The sequence below is a fragment of the Hemitrygon akajei genome, chromosome 9 (assembly GCF_048418815.1).
Source record: "Hemitrygon akajei chromosome 9, sHemAka1.3, whole genome shotgun sequence".
NCBI lineage: Eukaryota > Metazoa > Chordata > Chondrichthyes > Myliobatiformes > Dasyatidae > Hemitrygon > Hemitrygon akajei.
The window spans coordinates 104,230,667-104,249,448 of NC_133132.1; the positions used below are offsets into that span (position 1 = coordinate 104,230,667).

General features: G+C 42.0%; 1 protein-coding gene across 2 annotated transcripts in view; it reads right to left on the reverse strand.

Moving 5' to 3' along the window:
- Nucleotides 1–18,782, reverse strand: part of gfral (GDNF family receptor alpha like) — a 61,415-nt gene that overhangs the window by 28,645 nt on the left and 13,988 nt on the right. Inside the window, exons 2-6 of one of the 2 annotated variants that reach the window (XM_073056703.1) lie at nt 12,561–12,698; nt 7,866–8,018; nt 5,820–6,212; nt 4,431–4,502; nt 664–994 (exon numbers count right to left, since the gene is read on the reverse strand). In XM_073056703.1, coding sequence (XP_072912804.1) covers nt 664–994; nt 4,431–4,502; nt 5,820–6,212; nt 7,866–8,018; nt 12,561–12,698 — 1,087 coding nt within the window. The remainder of the gene's footprint in view (nt 1–663; nt 995–4,430; nt 4,503–5,819; nt 6,213–7,865; nt 8,019–12,560; nt 12,699–18,782) is intronic. The other variant, XM_073056704.1, reaches the window with a different exon arrangement.

Genomic DNA, 18,782 nt, shown 5'->3' on the forward strand with positions numbered 1-18,782 from the left:
TGATATCGTGACGACTTTTAACCTAATCTAAGATCAGTCTAACCATTCCCTCCTACCTAACCTTCCATTTTTCTTTCATCCTATCTTAGATTCTCAAAAATTTCCTTAATTTATCTGCCTCTACCATCGCTTCAGCAGTGCATTCCACACACCGCTCTCTGTGTACAAATGTAATTCTAACTCCCTGCTGAAGTGTGACTGAGGAATGAGTGGAACTTTTCAGAGTCCGATTAATCAGTGACGACAGTCCTCCCTATACCTTTCTCCACTCAGCTTAACATTATGCCCCCTCCCATTAGCCATTGCTGCTTGGGGGAAAAGGTGTTAGCTGTCTACTCTTCTTTGACCATTATCATTTTATATATCCCCATCAAGTTTCATTTTCCTTCACTCTAAAGTGAAAATCCTAGCTCGCTCAATCTTTCCTCGTAACACATGCTCTGTAATTCAAGCCGCATCCTGGTATATCTCCTCGATACCCTGTCCAAAGCTTCCACGTCCTTGCTATAATGAGATGACCAGAGCTGAACACAATTCTCCATATGTGGTCTAACCAGAGTTTTATAGACCTCCTGAGGATATTGAAGTCGATGTTCCCTGCTCCCTGCTGAAGTCACGATGGAAACCTCACCGTTACCATTTATCTTTTGGAGATCCACTAACCTGCAAATATCCTCAGAGATGCACCTCTCCCTCAGATGGAGGCATGTGGGCACAGTGTCCATGTGATTGGCACAGGAATTGTTGTGAAGGGTTTCCTTTGCTTGCAGACAAAGGTTGTCAGATGGATCACAGCCGCAGAAGACTAGCATCTGAGCAAGATCAGGTGAGATCTTGGTGTAAAAAGATCGAATTTCTCTGTGACAGGTCTCCATGTTGCATTGTTTGCGAGCCTGAGGACACGCCTTCTTCTGAGGAGTGAGGTGTTTGTTGCAGACATCTTGGTCCCTGATGCATTGTTCAGTCACCTTCAAGCAAGACACAGCATTCTGCTCTAGATGTAAACAAACTACAGTCAATTTATACAGACAGTGAGGAATTGGCAGTGGAGAGAGTCAGCAGCTACAAATATAGTGTTGAAATTATCCTAACTGATTGCATCACAGTCATTCGAATGTGCAGGAGGGTAAGAAGCTGCAGAGAGTAGTGGACTCAAACCAATATATCACATTCACGTCCCTCCCCACTGTTGATAATATCTACAGGAGGTCCTGCAACATCTGTGATCAAAGTTCCCCACTATCTGGGTCATGCCACCTTCTCACACCTCCCATCAGAAGTGAAATCCCTCACCTCCAGGGTCAGGAGCAGCTACTTTCCTCCAAGAGTACTTGCGCATTTTTTTTGGATTAACGCAAATTAGGTTCGAAGTATTCACAGTACCCTGTGAAAACCCATACATGTGAGAGAGCACCAGCACAAACCCACATGGTCACAGGAGGAACGTGCAAACTCCACGCAAACAGTTCCTGAGGTCAGGATTGAACCCGGGTCTCTGTGAGAGAGCAGCTCTACCAGTTGTACCACAGTGCTACCCTGCACTGAAGGAGAGATTTTTCACCAAGAAGGTAGTGGGGTCTGGAACTCACCACCTGAAAGGATGGTGAAGGCTGAGACCTTCAGCCTATTTTTTTTAAGTGAGTTTCAATTTCTATGAGGCTGTTGAAAGTGTCCTGGTTGGTTTTCATCATGGTCTGGTACGACAACCTGAATGCTGCAGGGAGTAGCAAACATTGCCCAATACATCCCTCCACACCATCAGCAGTGCCTCAAGAAGCCAACATCCATCATCAAAGATACCCACTCTCACCTTCTCACAGCTACCATCACAGGTACAGAAGCCTGAAGTCCCACATCACCAGCTTCAAGAAGAACTACATCCTTTCAACTTGTGCTTTCTATTGTTATGTAATTAAACAGAAATCAATCACAATGTCTAGTGGCACCCACTTTTCAAAGTTTCAAGTACATATACGTCACCACATACAACCATGAGATTCATTTTCTTGCAGGCATTCACAGCACAATAAAGAAATCCAATAAAATCAATGAAAAATTATGAAAAAAATCTAGTGAACAATCAAAGTGCAAAAGAAGACCAACTGAGCAAATATAAAAAAAAATTAACAACAACAACAATAATAATAAAGGAACAAACAAATAACGCTGAGAACATTATAGGTCTCTGAAAATGAATCCATAGGTTGGGGAGTCAGTTCCGTATGGAGGTGAATGAAGTGATCCACTCCGGTTCAGGAGTCTAATATGAGGGTAATACTGTTCCTGAACCTGATTGTGTGGTTGTGGGACCTAAGCCTGCTGTACCTCCTTCAACAATGAGGCAGAGCAGGGACTGGGTGTTTTTGATAATGGATGCTGCTTTCTTGTTGCAGTACTCTTTGTAGATGTGTTCACTGGTGGGGTAGACTTTTCCTGTGATGGACTGAACTGAATTCACCACTAAGAAAAAGACTAGAGTCCCAGGCATTGAACCCACAGGTTGTCGACACCTACCCCTCACTCATTGACTGATACCCTCCCTGCCCTGGCCCATATCCATGCTGTTGAATGGAACCACAATCAGAGTCCACAGTTCTGAGGGAAAAAACAAGTAAATTTGCTAAGTAAATATTTCACTGATTACAGCCTTATCAGGTGGCGGCAATGTGACCATAAGACGATAAGACATAGAAGCAGAATTAGACTATTTGGCTCATTGAGTCTGCTCCACCATTCCATCATGGCTGATTTATTATTTCTCTCAACCCCATTCTCCTGCCTTCTCCACATAACCTTTGACACCCTGACTAATCAAGAACCTCTCAACCTCCACTTTAAATACACCTAATGTCCTGACCTCCACAGCAGTGGCAACGAATTACACAGATTCACCACACTCTGGCTAAAGAAATTCCTAATCTCTATTCTAAATGGATATCCTCTTATTCTGAAGCTGTGTCTCTGGTCCTAGACTCCCCCACTATAGAAAACATCCTTTTTAGGTGCACTCTGTCTAGGCTTTTCAATATCTGTGAAGTTTCAATGAGATTCTACCCCCTCATTCTTCTAAAATGCAGTGAGTACAGACCCAGAGCCATTAAATACCCTTCACACATTAACCCTTTCAATCCTGGAATCATACTCATGAACTTCCTCTGGACCCTCTCCGATACCACCACATCCTTTCATAGATAAGGAGCCAAAATGCTCACCATATTCCAAGTGTGTTCTGACTAATGCCTTATAAAGCATCAGCTTTATATTTCTGCAATATGCATTGCTTTGATCTAGCCACAGTTTAATCTCCATACAGGTAATTAAGCGATCAGTCAATTACCACACTCAAGGGAACACAGGCTAAGCAAATACAATCTTTCCTCGTGATTTACTTTATTAGACCCTGAATTAGTGCTGGCAAAGCTCCACTCTCTCTCTTCCAAGGTCTGTGCTTAGTTCCTGAGAAGTCTATCTAAAAATTAACGATTCCCTGATTAAACTCCATCGAACAATAGTGTTCTGTGAGGCTTTTGAATTTGTCCACCTGCGCTGCTCTTTCTCTGTAACAATAACAGCAACACTATATTCTGCATTCTATAGTTGATTTTTCCTTTGTACTACATTGATATACGGATGTTGTGAAATGGTTTGTATGGACAACATGCAAAACGAAGTTTTTTTATTGTGCATCAGTAAATGTGAGAATAATAAACCAATTCCAATTCCAAATTCTGCTATTTGATACCGTTCAAAACTATTGAGAAGATTGACACCATTTATAATAAAGCAACCCACTGTAGATAAAGATAATGTTAAAGATGACTTTATTTGGCACATATACATTGAATCTTTGATACATATAGTGAAATGTGCATCAGGGACCAAGACAGCCTGAGCATGTGCTTGGGGCAACCTGCGATGTGTCACCATGTTTCTGGCATAACCATGACCCACTCACCCCAAGCAACATATACATAATGCTGGAGGAACTCAGCAGTTCAGGCAGGATCTATGGAAGGGAACAAAGCATTGATGTTTTTGGTCAAGATGTCAACAACTAAATCATCAATCTTCCTCTCTCTCTCTCATTCTGTTCCTCCCTTCCACTCTTACCCTCTCTCATCCTCTCTTACTCTCTCCCTCCCACGCCCCCAAAAGGACTAAATGTGGCCTTGATTATAAAGTGATGTGGATCCGGTGATACTATTTTGGCTGTCATCTTCGCATTACATTCTTAGACCTTTAAGTGCAGCATTGTATTACCTGTCAGGGAATGTGACTAATGTCAAACCGAAACATTTATCTAAAACAATTGAAGTTTGATGTTGCAGCCAAACAAGGGAAAGTTGGGGGTCAATAGGGAATTTCTAGTCATTGATTATGAGGAAGTGTAAAATTGGATCCTTTGACGTCCAGATGCTCATGTCTCTTACTTTTGTTATTATGTTCCACAAGTGTGGCGGACTGTGTAGTTGAATATACGCCCTTCAGGAAGTCAGCAGAACCTGTAATAGAAACACCAGTGAAAGTGGCATAAGATACAGAGACTGGCACAGAAATTGCTCAACCAATGCCTGAGTAATGCTAGTGGAGCCAATGTAAGTTTAAAGAAGAATTTTTGAATACCATAACACACAAGTCCAAACAAAACTTCTGGACAATCGAACAGTCATTTTTCCTACATCACTACATTATAGCTCCAGGTGTATGGAGCTGAATCATGGACAATTTACAGTAGGCACCTGACAGCCCTGAAGCAATACCACCAAAGATCCTTTGAAAGACTTTTGAGAATCAGATGAACTAACACTTGCATACTGGAGGAGGCCAACATGAAGAGTATCTCCACCATGATAAAGCAACACCAACTCCAATGGATAGGTCATGTCATCCTTAGCATAACTCATGTCTCTCCATAACTCAATCAGCCTGAAGAAATTCAACATTACATCTAAAAACTGGGAAGACATTGCACTTAATAGATACACCTGGAGGAAATATGTTCAAGGTGGAGCTATAGGCTACACAAGAATGTCCTCTGCTCTGCCACAGAGAACAAGGGGCAGCTGCAAAATGAGAGACTGAACAACCAAGAGACCCAACCACTAACCACAGCCATTACTTATTCTTGCCCAAACTGCACCAGAATATGAGGATCTTGGATTGGCCATTTAGGCCACCTGAGAACCTACCATAGGCCACTCCTTAGGAGAACACCATACTCAATTTGAGTTTGGCTGCAGGAAAGATATCAAAAAGATTGAATCATTGAAGGGAAAGTTTACAAGGATGTTGCCAGAACTTGAGGACCTGAGTCATAGGGAAAAGTTGAACATGTGAGGACTTTATTCCTTACAGCATAGGAGAATGAGGGGAGATTTGATAGAGTTATACAAAATTATGAGGGGTAAGGATAGGGTAAATGCAAGCAAGCTTTTTCCACAGAGGTTGGGTGAGACTAGAACTGGAGGTCAGGGGATAAGGATAAAATATGAAATGTTTCAGCAAAACATGAGGGGAAGCTTCTCTTCGAGGATGGTGTGAGTGTGGATCGAACATCCAATGGATGTGGTTTCAATTTTTTCATTTAAGAGAAATTAGGATAGATACATGGATGGAAGGGGAATGGGGGGCTATAAACTGGGTGCAGGTCAATAGGACTAGGCAGTTTAATAGTTCAGCACAGTCTATGTGGGCTGAAGTGCCTGTTTCTGTGCTTAGACTCTATGATCACACTATTACTCAAAGAGTAGACTTGCAGCATAAAAGAATCAATATTCATAGGATCAGAAGGTATTGATGTCAATGCTCGTTTGCCTCACCGGGAATATTCTCCTCCTTTCCTTCACTGCTGCTTGCATTGAAACTTCTCAGTGCGATTTGTACACAAGCATTGTTGGAAATGCCAGTTCGTATCCGGAGGCACTTGCCCTGTCTGGAACAACTGCAGCCAGTGAGCTGGGTGTGCTGTAACGCTTGCCAAGCAGTCAGACACTGCTGACCTATAGCTGGGCTGCTACAATTGGCCTTTTTGTGCCGACACGTCTTCTTAAACTTGGAATAGATGGAGCTGCAGTCCATGGATTGTAGACAGGCATCCTTTGCCGCTGCACAATCGATGACCTTCCTTATGTGCTTATCTATACTCTTCATTTGGAAGCGTCGGTTCCAGCCTGGTGGCATTTCCGGACCAGTGGAAGGTGCTCTGGAGTGCTCTGCAAGGACGAAAGTAAATGTTGATGTACCTAAGGCCATTATATAGACATCTAAAACACATAAAACATTACAGTACAGTATGGGCCCATGACATGCTAACCTTTTATCCTATTCCCAGGTCAATCTAAAACTTCCCTTCCCCACAGCCCTCAATTTTTCTATCAGCAATATGTTAATCTAAGAGTCTCTTAAATGTCACTAATGTATCTGCCTCTACTGGCACCCCTGGCAGGGTGTTCCACACACACGTCAATTTCTGTGTAAAAAAGCTTATGACTGACAAACCCCCTAAACAGTTCTTCCATCACCTTAAAAATATGCCCTCTCATATTAGCCATTTCCTCCCTCGGATAAAATGTCTCTGGCTATCCACTTGATCTCTGCATCTTATACACATCTACTGTATCAAGTCGCCTCCCATCCTCCTTTACTTCAAAGAAAAAAGCCCTAGATCACTCAACCTATCCTCAAGACATGCCCTCTAATCTCAGCAGCTTCCTGGTAAATCTCTTCTGAACCCTGAGTAAATGTATGCATCTCTGTAATAACTTTGATGTGCCTGTTTAAGCTCTAAATCATAAAGGTTTAAGCATTTCTTTTTGATTTTTCCTCCAGAAAGGAAAATTCTGTGATATTTAACAAACAGGAAAAGGACATTTGTCCAAGTAATATGCACAAAGTGCTGGAGAAACTCATTAGGTCAGGCAGCACCTATGGAAGGGAATGAACAGTTGACATTTGGCCCACGATCTTTCATCAAGACTAGACAGGAAGGGCAAAGAAGCCAGAAAAAGAAGGTGGTGGAGGGGAAGGAGTACAAGCTGGCAGGAGGTAGGTGAGACCAAGTGATGGGGAAGGTGGGTGGGTGAGTGGGGGGGGGGGATTGAAGTAAGATGCTGGGAGGTGATAGGTGGAAGAGGTGAATGGTTGAAAAAGGATTCTGATAGGAGAGGACTGCGGGCCATGGAAGAAAACAAAGGAGGAAAGGACATAGAGGGAGTTGTTGGCCAGGTGAGGAGAAGCCTGTTTTTAATCAATCCCAATTTTAACTCTTAATCGTTCTTTTCTTCAAAACTTGTCCTTTTAAGTGTCTTTTTCCTCATAGCTTGTTCCATATGTTTATTTATTGCTTTTTATGAGAATTTTCCTGAATTAAATTCCCAGATATATTCTTAACTTGGACAGTTTGAACAGTGAAGTGCTTTATCGCTGATTGGTGCCGTTTCAGTACAGTGGTGGTTGACCTATGTGGGAGAGTTTTTAGAAGTGGATGAACTATTGCACTCGTGCAGTCCCACTTTTTCAGTCCAGTGGTACAAGCAGTCATCATAGCTGGAGTGTTTCCCGGTTGCAATGGATGGCCCTGACTTCTGTGCCTTGCCATGTGCCCTTTGCTCTCCATGGAGTGCTGCCTTCCTGGCCACTAGATCTCTCTGCAGATCTCATCCGCCTAGTCTGCCAGAGCTGATGTTCCAGTATAAGCATTGTAACATTGCTTCCACTAAGTTGCTTAATGCTTAAGCAGTTGTTAATTCTGGGTGAATCCATCACCATGTTCTTTCGTTAATAGACGTCATAGAATAATCAAACACGATCCCTGTTTGCAGTTTCATTAATCCCACCTCATTATATATTTCTGTGTTCTGCATTACCTTTTTGGCTGCTGCAGTTTGTTTCTAGTTTCCTGAAAAAGTTGCAAGATTTATCTTCAAGACAGCTACACTCTCGAAGTGCTGGGTAACTGCCGGTTAAGAGCTGAACGGCTATGTTACAATTGCTCTGATCTTTCACTGTGCAAGAATCACCTGCAATGCATTAAATGAATAATAAAATTTGAGTTTTTATTTTAGATTTTCCAGAATCGGGATGATTTAGTATAGCTTGAATTATTCAAAGCAACCATGGTTCAAATTACAGTAATGGAAATGACCCAAACATGACCATGTTTTCAATTTTTACCAGTTCTGTGAAGTTGCCTTCAGAAGAGTCATTCCATATGAAATATCTCTTCTGGAAAAAGTTCTATGGCCTTACTTTATTGTTTCCTTATTTATTTCCATCCCGGAACCAGAAACAAGCCAAATAAAACCCACCCTTTCACTAAATTAGCTCCAGTCAAAGCTCAGCCGAACAAACTCAGATAGACTGCAGACTCTGTTCTTCTTATCAGTAATATATACAAGTTTAAGACATAAGAGCTGAACAAGACAAAATCTGCAGATGCTGGAAATCCAAGCAACACACACAAAATACTGGAGGAACTCAGCATGCCAGGCAGCATCTATGGAAAAAAAGTACTGTTGAAGTTTTGGGCCGAAAGGCTTCTTTTTTCCATAAATGCTGCTTTGCATGCTGAGTTCCTCTGACAAAGGAGCTGATATATTTTCCCCCTCAACCCCACTCTGCTGCCTTCTCCCCATAACCATTGATACCCTTACTATTCAAGGACCGATCAAGTTCTGCTTTAAATATACCCATGGACATGGCCTTCACAGCCATCTGTGGCAATAAAGCCTATGGATTCACCTCCCTCTAACTAAAGAAATCTCTTCTTATCTCTGTTCTAAAGGAGCGTCCTTCTATTCTGAGGCTGTACCCACTGGTCCTAAACTCCCCAATTACAGGAAACATCCTCTCCACATCCACTCTATCTTGGCCTTTCAGTACAGGAAGGTTTCAGTGAGATCCCCCTCATCCTTATAAGCTGCAGTGAGAATGGGCCCAGAGCCATCAAATGCTCCTCATATGCTAACCATTTCATTCACAGAATCCCAACTATATTTGAAGTTCTCTGAATATTTGAAATGGTTTTCAGTTGTGACTGTGAAAGATGTTTACAATGGTTTTAGGCTCAAAATAACCACTTTTGCTTGATTTGATTTTCTTAGAACAGTGTATTATACTCAGTTGTTTTTAGCCTAAGGGTAGATTAAGCACCATATTTAGAGTTATGATAGCACAGTGATGCCTCTGGCAGACATGGAGTCTCACTATCCAGAGAGTGGAGAGGCCACAGCACAGGATCGGAAAAAGCTGCAGAGGTTTGCAAACTCTGCCAGCTCCATCATGGGCTTGAGCCTCCCCAGCATCGAAGACATCCTCAAAAGGTGATGCCTCAAAAAGGCACCATCAATCGTTAAGGACCCCCTTTACTCAGGACATGCCCTCTTCTTATTACTACCATCAGGGAGGAGGTACAGGAGCTTGAAGACACACACTCAACATCTTAGGAACAGCTTCTTCCCCTCCACCATCAGATTTCTGAACAGATGATGAACCCACATACATTACACTAACTTTTATTTTGCTCTCTTTGTGCACTACTTTTTAATTTATTTTTTACATGCAGTGTTGTAATTTATAGTCTTTTTATGTATCGCACTGTACTGCTGATGCAAAACAACACATTTCACGACAAATATCAGTGATAGTAAAACTGTTCTGATTCTGATTCTGAGATTTGTGCTTGGAATAGGAAAGATTAATTTATTTTTGTCACATATACCAAAATACTGTACAATGAAAAGCTTGTCTTGCACACTGTCCTTACTGTTTAGATTATTACAGAATGCACTGGGGTCGAACAAGAGTAAAACATTAACAACACACACAAAATGCTGAAGGAACTCAGCAGGTCAGGCAGCTTCTACGGAGGGGAATAAACAGTTGATGTTTCAGACCAAAACAATTCATCCGGGTCATTTTGTACCTCGTTCCTGACAGCCATGGGTCAAAGAGATCGCAGGATGAGGAACTTTGTGCTCTTCACTCTTTCCACAGCAGAGCTATTGCTGTGCAATGGAGAGTGGTCAACCTGCGCCTTCCTGAAGTCCATAATATTCTTTTTGTCTTGTGCACATCGAGACTTATGTTGTTGTTCTTGTACCATTTGACAAGTTTCTCTACCTTCCCTCTCTGTATGCTGACCGATTGTTGCCGATGAGGCCAACCACTGTCGTGTCATCAGTGACTTGATGATGCAGTTTGAGCTGGCCGTGCAGTCGTGAGTCAGCAGCATGAACAGCAGTAGGCTGAGCACACAACCCTGTGGTGCACCAATACACAGCGTGATGAAGCTTGAGATGTTGCTGCCAACTTGGACTGACTGGGCTTTTACCATCAAGAAGCCCAAGATCCAGCTACAGAAGGAGGTGCTGAGTCCCAGTGAGGACAGTTTACCCACCAGCATCTGAACTAAAGCCGATGAACAACATCCTGGCATACAAAGCATTGTTTTCTAGGGGGGACAGAATGGAATGGAGTGCCAAGAATAGGACATAATCAGTGGACTGGTTTGAAAGTTTGGTGAAGTGCAAAGGGTCCAATGTAGCTGGAAAGTGGGATTCATGCTCAAAGTACTTCATGATTGTTGAAGTCAGTGCCACTGGGCAGTAATACTTTAGGCCGATTACTGTTGCTCTCTTGAGCACCGGAATGATGGTGGTTGCCTTGAAGCCTGCAAGGACCTTGGATTGTTTCAAAGAGATATTAAAGAGATCACCCTATAATACTAGGGAATAATTTAAGAGGCTTACAGCAGTAGGGTAGAAACTGTCCTTGAGCATTATAGTACAGACACAAAGGAAGAACAGGAAAGAGTGAATATCCAAGATGGATATTCTATTGGTCTGTTATATACTATCTTGAGCTTATCTTAGTCTCTTTCCAATCACCCCCTCACCTCAGACCACCCTCCCCAGTTTACATGAAAAAAGAAATACAATAGAATTTTATGAAAAACTATGCAAAAACTATGAATACACAGTCAATGTACAAAAGGGCACCACGGTAGCATAATGGTTACTGTGACACTACTACAGCTCGGGTGTTCCTGAAGTCGGAGTTCAATTCCGGCACTGTCTGTAAGGAGATTGTATGCTCTCCTTGTGAATGGGTGGCTTTCTTCCAAGAACTCTGGTTTCCTCCCACAGTCCAAAGACTAATTAACCTATGGTTAGCAAGTTAATTGGCCATTGTAGATTGTCCTGTGATTAGGCTAGTGTTAAGTAAGTGGGCTGCTAAGCAGTACAGTTCATTGGGCTGGAAGGGCCTGTTCTGTCGCTGTGTTTCAAAATAAATAAATAAATACATTTTACAAAGAAACTGTACAAAAACAGACAAGCAACCATTATGCAAAAGAAGACAAACTGTAAATAGAATTAAATCTGAGAACGTGAATTGTATTATGGACTTCATCATACTTTCTTGCATTCAAATAACTCATGTGTCACTTCCTTTCTCTCTCTGTCCTTTTGGAACCCCATTTGAAGTCTCTCATTACACTCTTGCAGTCTGGTGTGGCTACCAACTTTCAGACATGGTTGTAAACATTTCAGCACTGTGGTAATAACATAAGAACAAACAGTGTATAAAATAGATGTCACAGACAGAGAGAAGCTATTTTCACTAATCCCTCAATTGGTGATTAGAGGATCCATGTTCATTGCCATTAAAAGAACAGAGAGAAGGAGAAAAAGAGAAAAAGAGAAAAAGGGAAAGAAAGAAAGAAAGAGAGAGAGAGAGAGAGAGAGAGAGAGAGAGAGAGAGAGAGAGAGAGAGAGAGAGAGAGAGAGAGAGAGAGAGAGAGAAAGAGAGAAATATTACACACACAAAATGCTCGAGGACCATGGAGAGATTAGTTGAGTTACTTCAAGGAGAGTGTAGCTACATTATTTACATTATTAACTTGACCTATCAGGAACAGTAATGAAAGCAGAATGTACAAGCCCCTTCAATAAGTAAATTTAATATCACAGTATATATATGTCACCATATACTACCCTGAAATTCATTTTCTTATAGGGATTCACAGTACATTCAAGAAAATGCAGTGAAACCAATCAAAAACTATAGATAAACAAAGACTGACAAACAGCCAGTGTGCAAAGGAAGACAATCTGTGCAAATACTAAATAATAAATAAATAAATAAATAAATAAGACTGAGGACATGAGTTGTAGAGTCCTTGAAAGTGAGTCCACCGGTTGTTAAATCAGTTCAGAGTTGAGGCGAGTGAAATTATCTACACAGATTCAGGAGTCTAATGGTTGAAGGGTAATAACTGTTCTTGAACTTGGTGGTGTGGGACCTGAGGCTTCTGCACCTCCTTCTTGATGGCAGCAGTGAGAAGAGAGCATGGCCTGGATGGTGGGGTCCTTGATGATGAATGATGCTTTCTTTTGGGAGCACATTTAAAAATAAATTCAGCTTTTATGAACACACCAACTATTTTGTAAAATGCAAGGTTTTGTAATATATAATTGTGGCATTAAATAAAAACGGATATGAAAACACATGATGTTCCATCATTTAACCAAATGTTTACAACACAACATTCATTTGTGTACCTGTCTGGTTGCAAACTTCTTCAATTAAGTCCCAGACATCTTTACAGCCACCTTTGTCAGAGATGCACCATTTCTTTGCCTGCAGGCACTTGGTGCTCTCAAGGCCAGGAGCAATGGTGAGCAGAGATGTTAAAATTGCTGTAAAAGAGAATATTGAAAAAGCATTGTCAACAACATCAAGTCGATAAGTCAATAAGACCATAGGACCTTAAGATCATAAAACATAGGAGCAGAATTAGGCCATTTAGCCCATTTAGTTTGCTGTACCATTGATTATGGCTAATTATTTTCCATCACAACCCCATTCTCCTTTTTGGCCTCCACAGCTGCCAGTGGTCATCGATTCCACAGATTCATCATCCTCTGGTGATAGAAGTTCCTCCTCATCTCCTTGTATTCTGAACCTCTGCCCTCTAGTACTAGAGTCTCCCACTATTGGAAACATCCACTGGAATTCAGCCCAGCTCCTAGTCCTAGGCCTCAATACCTCCTTTTGCAACTGGATCTTCAATTTCTTAACTTGCAGATCCTAGTCAATTCAGATTGGCCTCAACCTTCATGCTCTTAAATCAGAGGGAATAACTTCACTTGTTTGCACTCACCTCAACACTGAACTGTTTCCACAATCTATGGACTCACTTTCAAGCACTCTGCAACTCTTGTTCTCAATATTTGTCGCTGATATATTATTATTATTTCCCTTTTTTGCATTTACACAGTTTGTTGTCTTTTGCATATTTGTTGTTTGTCTGTCTTTGTTCTTTATGGTTTTTAATTTATTCTATTGTGTTTCTTTGTTTTCTACTGTGGATATCTTCAAAAATTGAATCTCCGGATTGTATATACTGACATGTATGTAGTCTGATAATAAATTTACTTTGAACTTTGATGCTGTGGAGATTAAGTCATTGGGTATATTTAAAACAGAGGTTGATATATTCTTGATTAGTTAGGGTGTCAGCGGTTACAGGGAGAAGGCAGAGGAGTGGGGTTGAAAAGGATAATATATCAGACACGATGTAGTGCAGAATAATGGGCTGAATGGCCTATTTCTGCTCCTTTGGTTTATGGTCTCAGCAAGTCTAGAAGCCCTCTTGTAGGGTTCCGACCTGAATTGTCAACACTTCCTTTTCTCCCACAGATGCTGTTTGATTGGCTGTGTTCTTCCAGGAAGTAATCATGGGTGACAGTAATTAGGGAATGTACTTCCCAACATTCCCAAACCATTATTTTTGTTGGCAGATTCCATTAGTAGAATCTAATAATAGAACACACACACACACACACACACACATACAAAATTCTGGCAGAATTCAGCAGTTCAGGTAGCATCAATGGAGAGGAATAAACAGTTGACTTTTTGGGTCAAGACCCTTCATCAGGACTGCAGAAGTAAAGAGAAGAAACCAGAATAAGAAGGTGGGGAAGGAAAAGGAGAACAAGCTGACCACACTCAGTTTGGAGGGGCAACACTTCATATTCTAACTGGGTAGCCTCCAACCTGATGGCATGTACATTGATTTCTCTAACATCTGGCCAATTTCTCCCTCCTCAAATCTCCTTTTTTTATTCCCCATTTTTGTAGCCCTCTCATCCCTTCTCTTCTCCTCACACACCCATTGCATCCAACTGGTTCCCCTCCTCCTTTCCTTTCTCCTGTGGTCTACTTTCCTCTCCTAACAGATTCCTTCTTTTTTAAAGCCTTTCACTTCTTCTACCTATCACCTTCCAGCTTCTTACATCATCCCCTTGGCCCAACCATCCACTTTCGCCCTCACCTGTTCTCACCAATACTGTACTTTTCTCCCCTCCCCCCACCTTCTTATTTAGGCTTCTTGTCCCTTCTTTCCCAGTCCCAATGAAGGGTCTCAGCCTGAGATGTCGACTGTTTCTCCTCCACTGGTACTGCCTGAACTGCTGAGTTCCTCCATCACATTGTCTGTGTTACTTGAGATTTCAAACATCTGCAGAATCTCTTGTGTTTCTAATACACACTCAGTCACACGCAGAAAGAAGTAACAGTCATTTCATTATATCATATTAACATGTGAGATTATGGGGCTCAGAGGAGACAGAGCCTCAGAGGGACTTAGAACACAGAACATAGAACAGTACAGCACTATACAATATTGGCCCACAATATTGTACAACCTTTTAACATACTGCAAGTTCAATCTAACCTTTCTCTCCCACATAGCACTCCATTTTTTTTATCACCGAATTGCCTATCTAAGATTCTCTTAAATGTCCCTAATGTATCTGTCCTTACCACCTTTTTACTACTACCTTTGTTCCACAAACTCACTACTCTTTGGCTATCTGCTCAATCTATGTCTCTTGGCATCTCATCCTTCCTCACTCGAAAGAGAAAAATCCCTAGCTTGCTCAACCTATCTTCATAAGACTTGCTCCCTTACCCAGGCAGCATCTTAGTGAATCTCCTCCGAACCTCTCTAAAGCTCCCACATCTTTTCTATAATGAGGCAGCCAGAACTGAACACAATTCTCCTCACGTGGTCTAACTCAGATTTTATAGAGCTGCAACGATACGTTGCCACTCTTGGACTTGAAAACAGGAATAACAACTTCAAGCAAAAAGAAGATGCTGGAGGAACTCAGCACTTAGTGGATCAGGCAGCATTTCCCATAACAGTTTTAATATCAAGGTGAAAGTTAAGTGGGTTAATATTGAACTGAACAGCACCGTCTCAATTGTATACACTGCATCAATAATGCTGTTTCTGCTGTAATAGGATATTAGCTACACAATTAAATAAACAGCTTGATCAGCAAAATCAGTAATGTGGATAAGTTACCAACTGCTTTCTGTGGGTCTTTCCATTTTATCAGAAGCATTTAGAATAATGTTACCATTGAGAATTTGCATTTAGAACAACGTTACTGTTTAAAATATTTAGGATAATGAGAGTATTAAGATCATTTAAAGGTCGAAGTAACTTTATTATCAAGGTACGTACATATCACCACATACAACACTAAGATTCACTTTCTTGCAGGCTTTCACAGTAGACACAAAGAAACAAAATAGAATCAATGAAGAACTACACACAAACAAAAACATTCTATCAATGACTGACAATCAATGTGCTAAAGACAACAGACTGCAAATACAAAAAGAAATACAAACAAATAAATAATATAGAGAACATGAGTTGGAGAATCCTTGAAAAGGAATTCACAGATTGGGGAATCAATGTTGTGGTGAGTGAAATTATCCACTCATAAGGTATTTAGAGTATTTAGTGAAGAAAGTACTTAGACTATATCAGATAGGAGATACTTCAGTGTATACCAAAAGAGTTACCAAATATGAGAGTAATTAGAGTATTTAGAACAACTGTTTACAGTATTCAGAGTAGTTTCATTTAGATCAATGTTACTGTTGTGAAGAGTACCAGTATTTAGAGCAGACCAAATATGAAGGGTTCCACTGCAGCGTAGCTAGTAGGGCAACACTATTTTAGCTTGGGACAAACATGAGGAAATCTGCAGATGCTGGAAATTCAAACAACACACACAAAATGCTGGTGGAACACAGCAGGCCAGGCAGCATCTATAAGGAGAAGCACTGTCGACGTTTCGGGCCGAGACCCTTCGTCAGGACTAACTGAAAGGAAAGATAGTAAGAGATTTGAAAGTAGTGGGGGGAGGGGGAAATGCGAAATGATAGGAGAAGACCGGAGGGGGTGGGATGAAGCTAAGAGGTGGAAAGGTGATTGGTGAAAGTGATACAGAGCTGGAGAAGGGAAAGGATCATGGGACGGGAGGCCTCGGGAGAAAGAAAGGGGGAGAGGGGAGCACCAGAGGGAGATGGAGAACAGGCAGAGTGACGGGCAGAGAGAGAGAAAAAAAACAAACAACTAAATATGTCAGGGATGGGGTAAGAAGGGTTAGGAGGGGCATTAACGGAAGTTAGAGAAGTCAATGTTCATGCCATCAGGTTGGAGGCTACCCAGTCGGTATATAAGGTGTTGTTCCTCCAACCTGAGTTTGGAATCATTTTGACAGTAGAGGAGGCCATGGATAGAGATATCAGAATGGGAATGCGACGTGGAATTAAAATTCCACGTCCCATTCCTGGCGGACCGAGCATAGGTGTTCATCGAAACGGTCTTCCAGTCTGCGTCGGGTCTCACCAATATATAAAAGGCCACACCGGGAGCACCAGATGCAGTATACCACACCAGCCGACTCACAGGTGAAGTGTCACCTCACCTGGAAGGACTGTCTGGGGCCCTGAATGGTGGTGAGGGAGGAAGTGTAAGGGCAGGTGTAGCACTTGTTCCGCTTACAAGGATAAGTGCCAGGAGGGAGATCGGTGGGAAGGGATGGGGGGGACGAGTGGACAAAGGAGTCGCGTAGGGAGCGATCCCTGCGGAAAGCAGAAAGAGTGGGGGAGGGAAAGACGTGCTTGGTAGTGGGATCCCGGTGGAGGTGGCAGAAGGTACGGAGAATTATCCGCCACCTCCACCGGGATCCCACTACCAAGCACGTCTTTCCCTCCCCCACTCTTTCTGCTTTCCGCAGGGATCGCTCCCTACGCGACTCCCTTGGCCACTCGTCCCCCCCCATCCCTTCCCACCGATCTCCCTCCTGGGACTTATCCTTGTAAACGGAACAAGTGCTACACCTGCCCTTACACTTCCTCCCTCACCACCATTCAGGGCCCCAGACAGTCCTTCCAGGTGAGGTGACACTTCACCTGTGAATCGGCTGGTGTGGTATACTGCGTCCGGTGCTCCCGGTGTGGCCTTTTATATATTGGTGAGACCCGACGCAGACTGGAAGACCGTTTCGATGAACACCTATGCTCGGTCCGCCAGGAATGGGACGTGGAATTTTAATTCCACGTCCCATTCCCATTCTGATATCTCTATCCATGGCCTCCTCTACTGTCAAAATGATTCCAAACTCAGGTTGGAGGAACAACACCTTATATACCGGCTGGGTAGCCTCCAACCTGATGGCATGAACATTGACTTCTCTAACTTTTGTTATTGCCCCTCCTCCCCTTCTTACCCCATCCCTGACATATTTAGTTGTTTGTTTGTTTGTTTTTTTTCTCTGTCTGCCCATCACTCTGCCTGTTCTCCATCTCCCTCTGGTGGCCCCCCCCCTTCTCCTGAGGCCTCCCGTCCCATGATCCTTTCCCTTCTCCAGCTCTGTATCACTTTCGCCAATCACCTTTCCAGCTCTTAGCTTCATCCCACCCCCTCCAGTCTTCTCCTATCATATTGCATTTCCCCCTCCCCCCTCTACTTTCAAATCTCTTACTATCTTTCCTTTCAGTTAGTCCTGATGAAGGATCTCGGCTCGAAACATCAACAGTGCTTCTCCTTATAGATGCTGCCTGGCCTGCTGTGTTCCACCAGCATTTTGTGTGTGTTGTTTAGCTTGGGACGTCAGAGTTCGGAGTTCAAATCTGACGCCATCTGTAAGAAGTTTATACATCCTTTCTGTGAGTGTGTGGGTTTCCTCTGGGTGCTCAGGTTTCCTCCCTCAGTCTAAAGATATATCAGTTAGTACGTTAATTGGTCATCGTAAATTGTCCTGTGATTATCTAGTGTTAAGTAGGTGCTTTGCTGGATGATGCTGTTTGTTGGACTGAAAGGTCCTGTTTAGTGCTTTATCTCAAAATAGATAAATAAACAAACAAACAAATAAATAAATGATAGTATTTAGAACAACTGTTTAGAGTATTTTCATTTAGAACAATATTACCATTGTAAATTTGCATCTAATACAAATTGTAATGTCAATTCTCAGTCCACTTTGTACTGTGTGCATTCAGGTGAAAGATTTTTTACTTATAAAAATCAAAGTGTAATATCCCTCTCTTACCCTAATCCAGAAAGTTGATTGCATCCTTAAAGACCCTCATGAATGTTTTAAACACTGGCTGCATTTCACTTCTGCAGCCTTTGCTTAATTCCCTTCAATCTCTCAAAATGACTCTTAATTGTTTTCTTTCAAGGAGACACCAATATGTTTGCCAATATTACGACACAGCTAACCAGTCTATAATTACCCAGATCATTCCTGTGACCTTTTGTTTTTGAAGAATTCAATCACATTAGCAGTCTTTCCAATTCTATTTCCACCAAAGCAGCCTATATTCCCATCTTCATCTGTTTTAATTCTCAGAACACAGAACCTTAGTTCCTGTAATTCTCTAATATCTATTTTAATCAGAATCAGAAT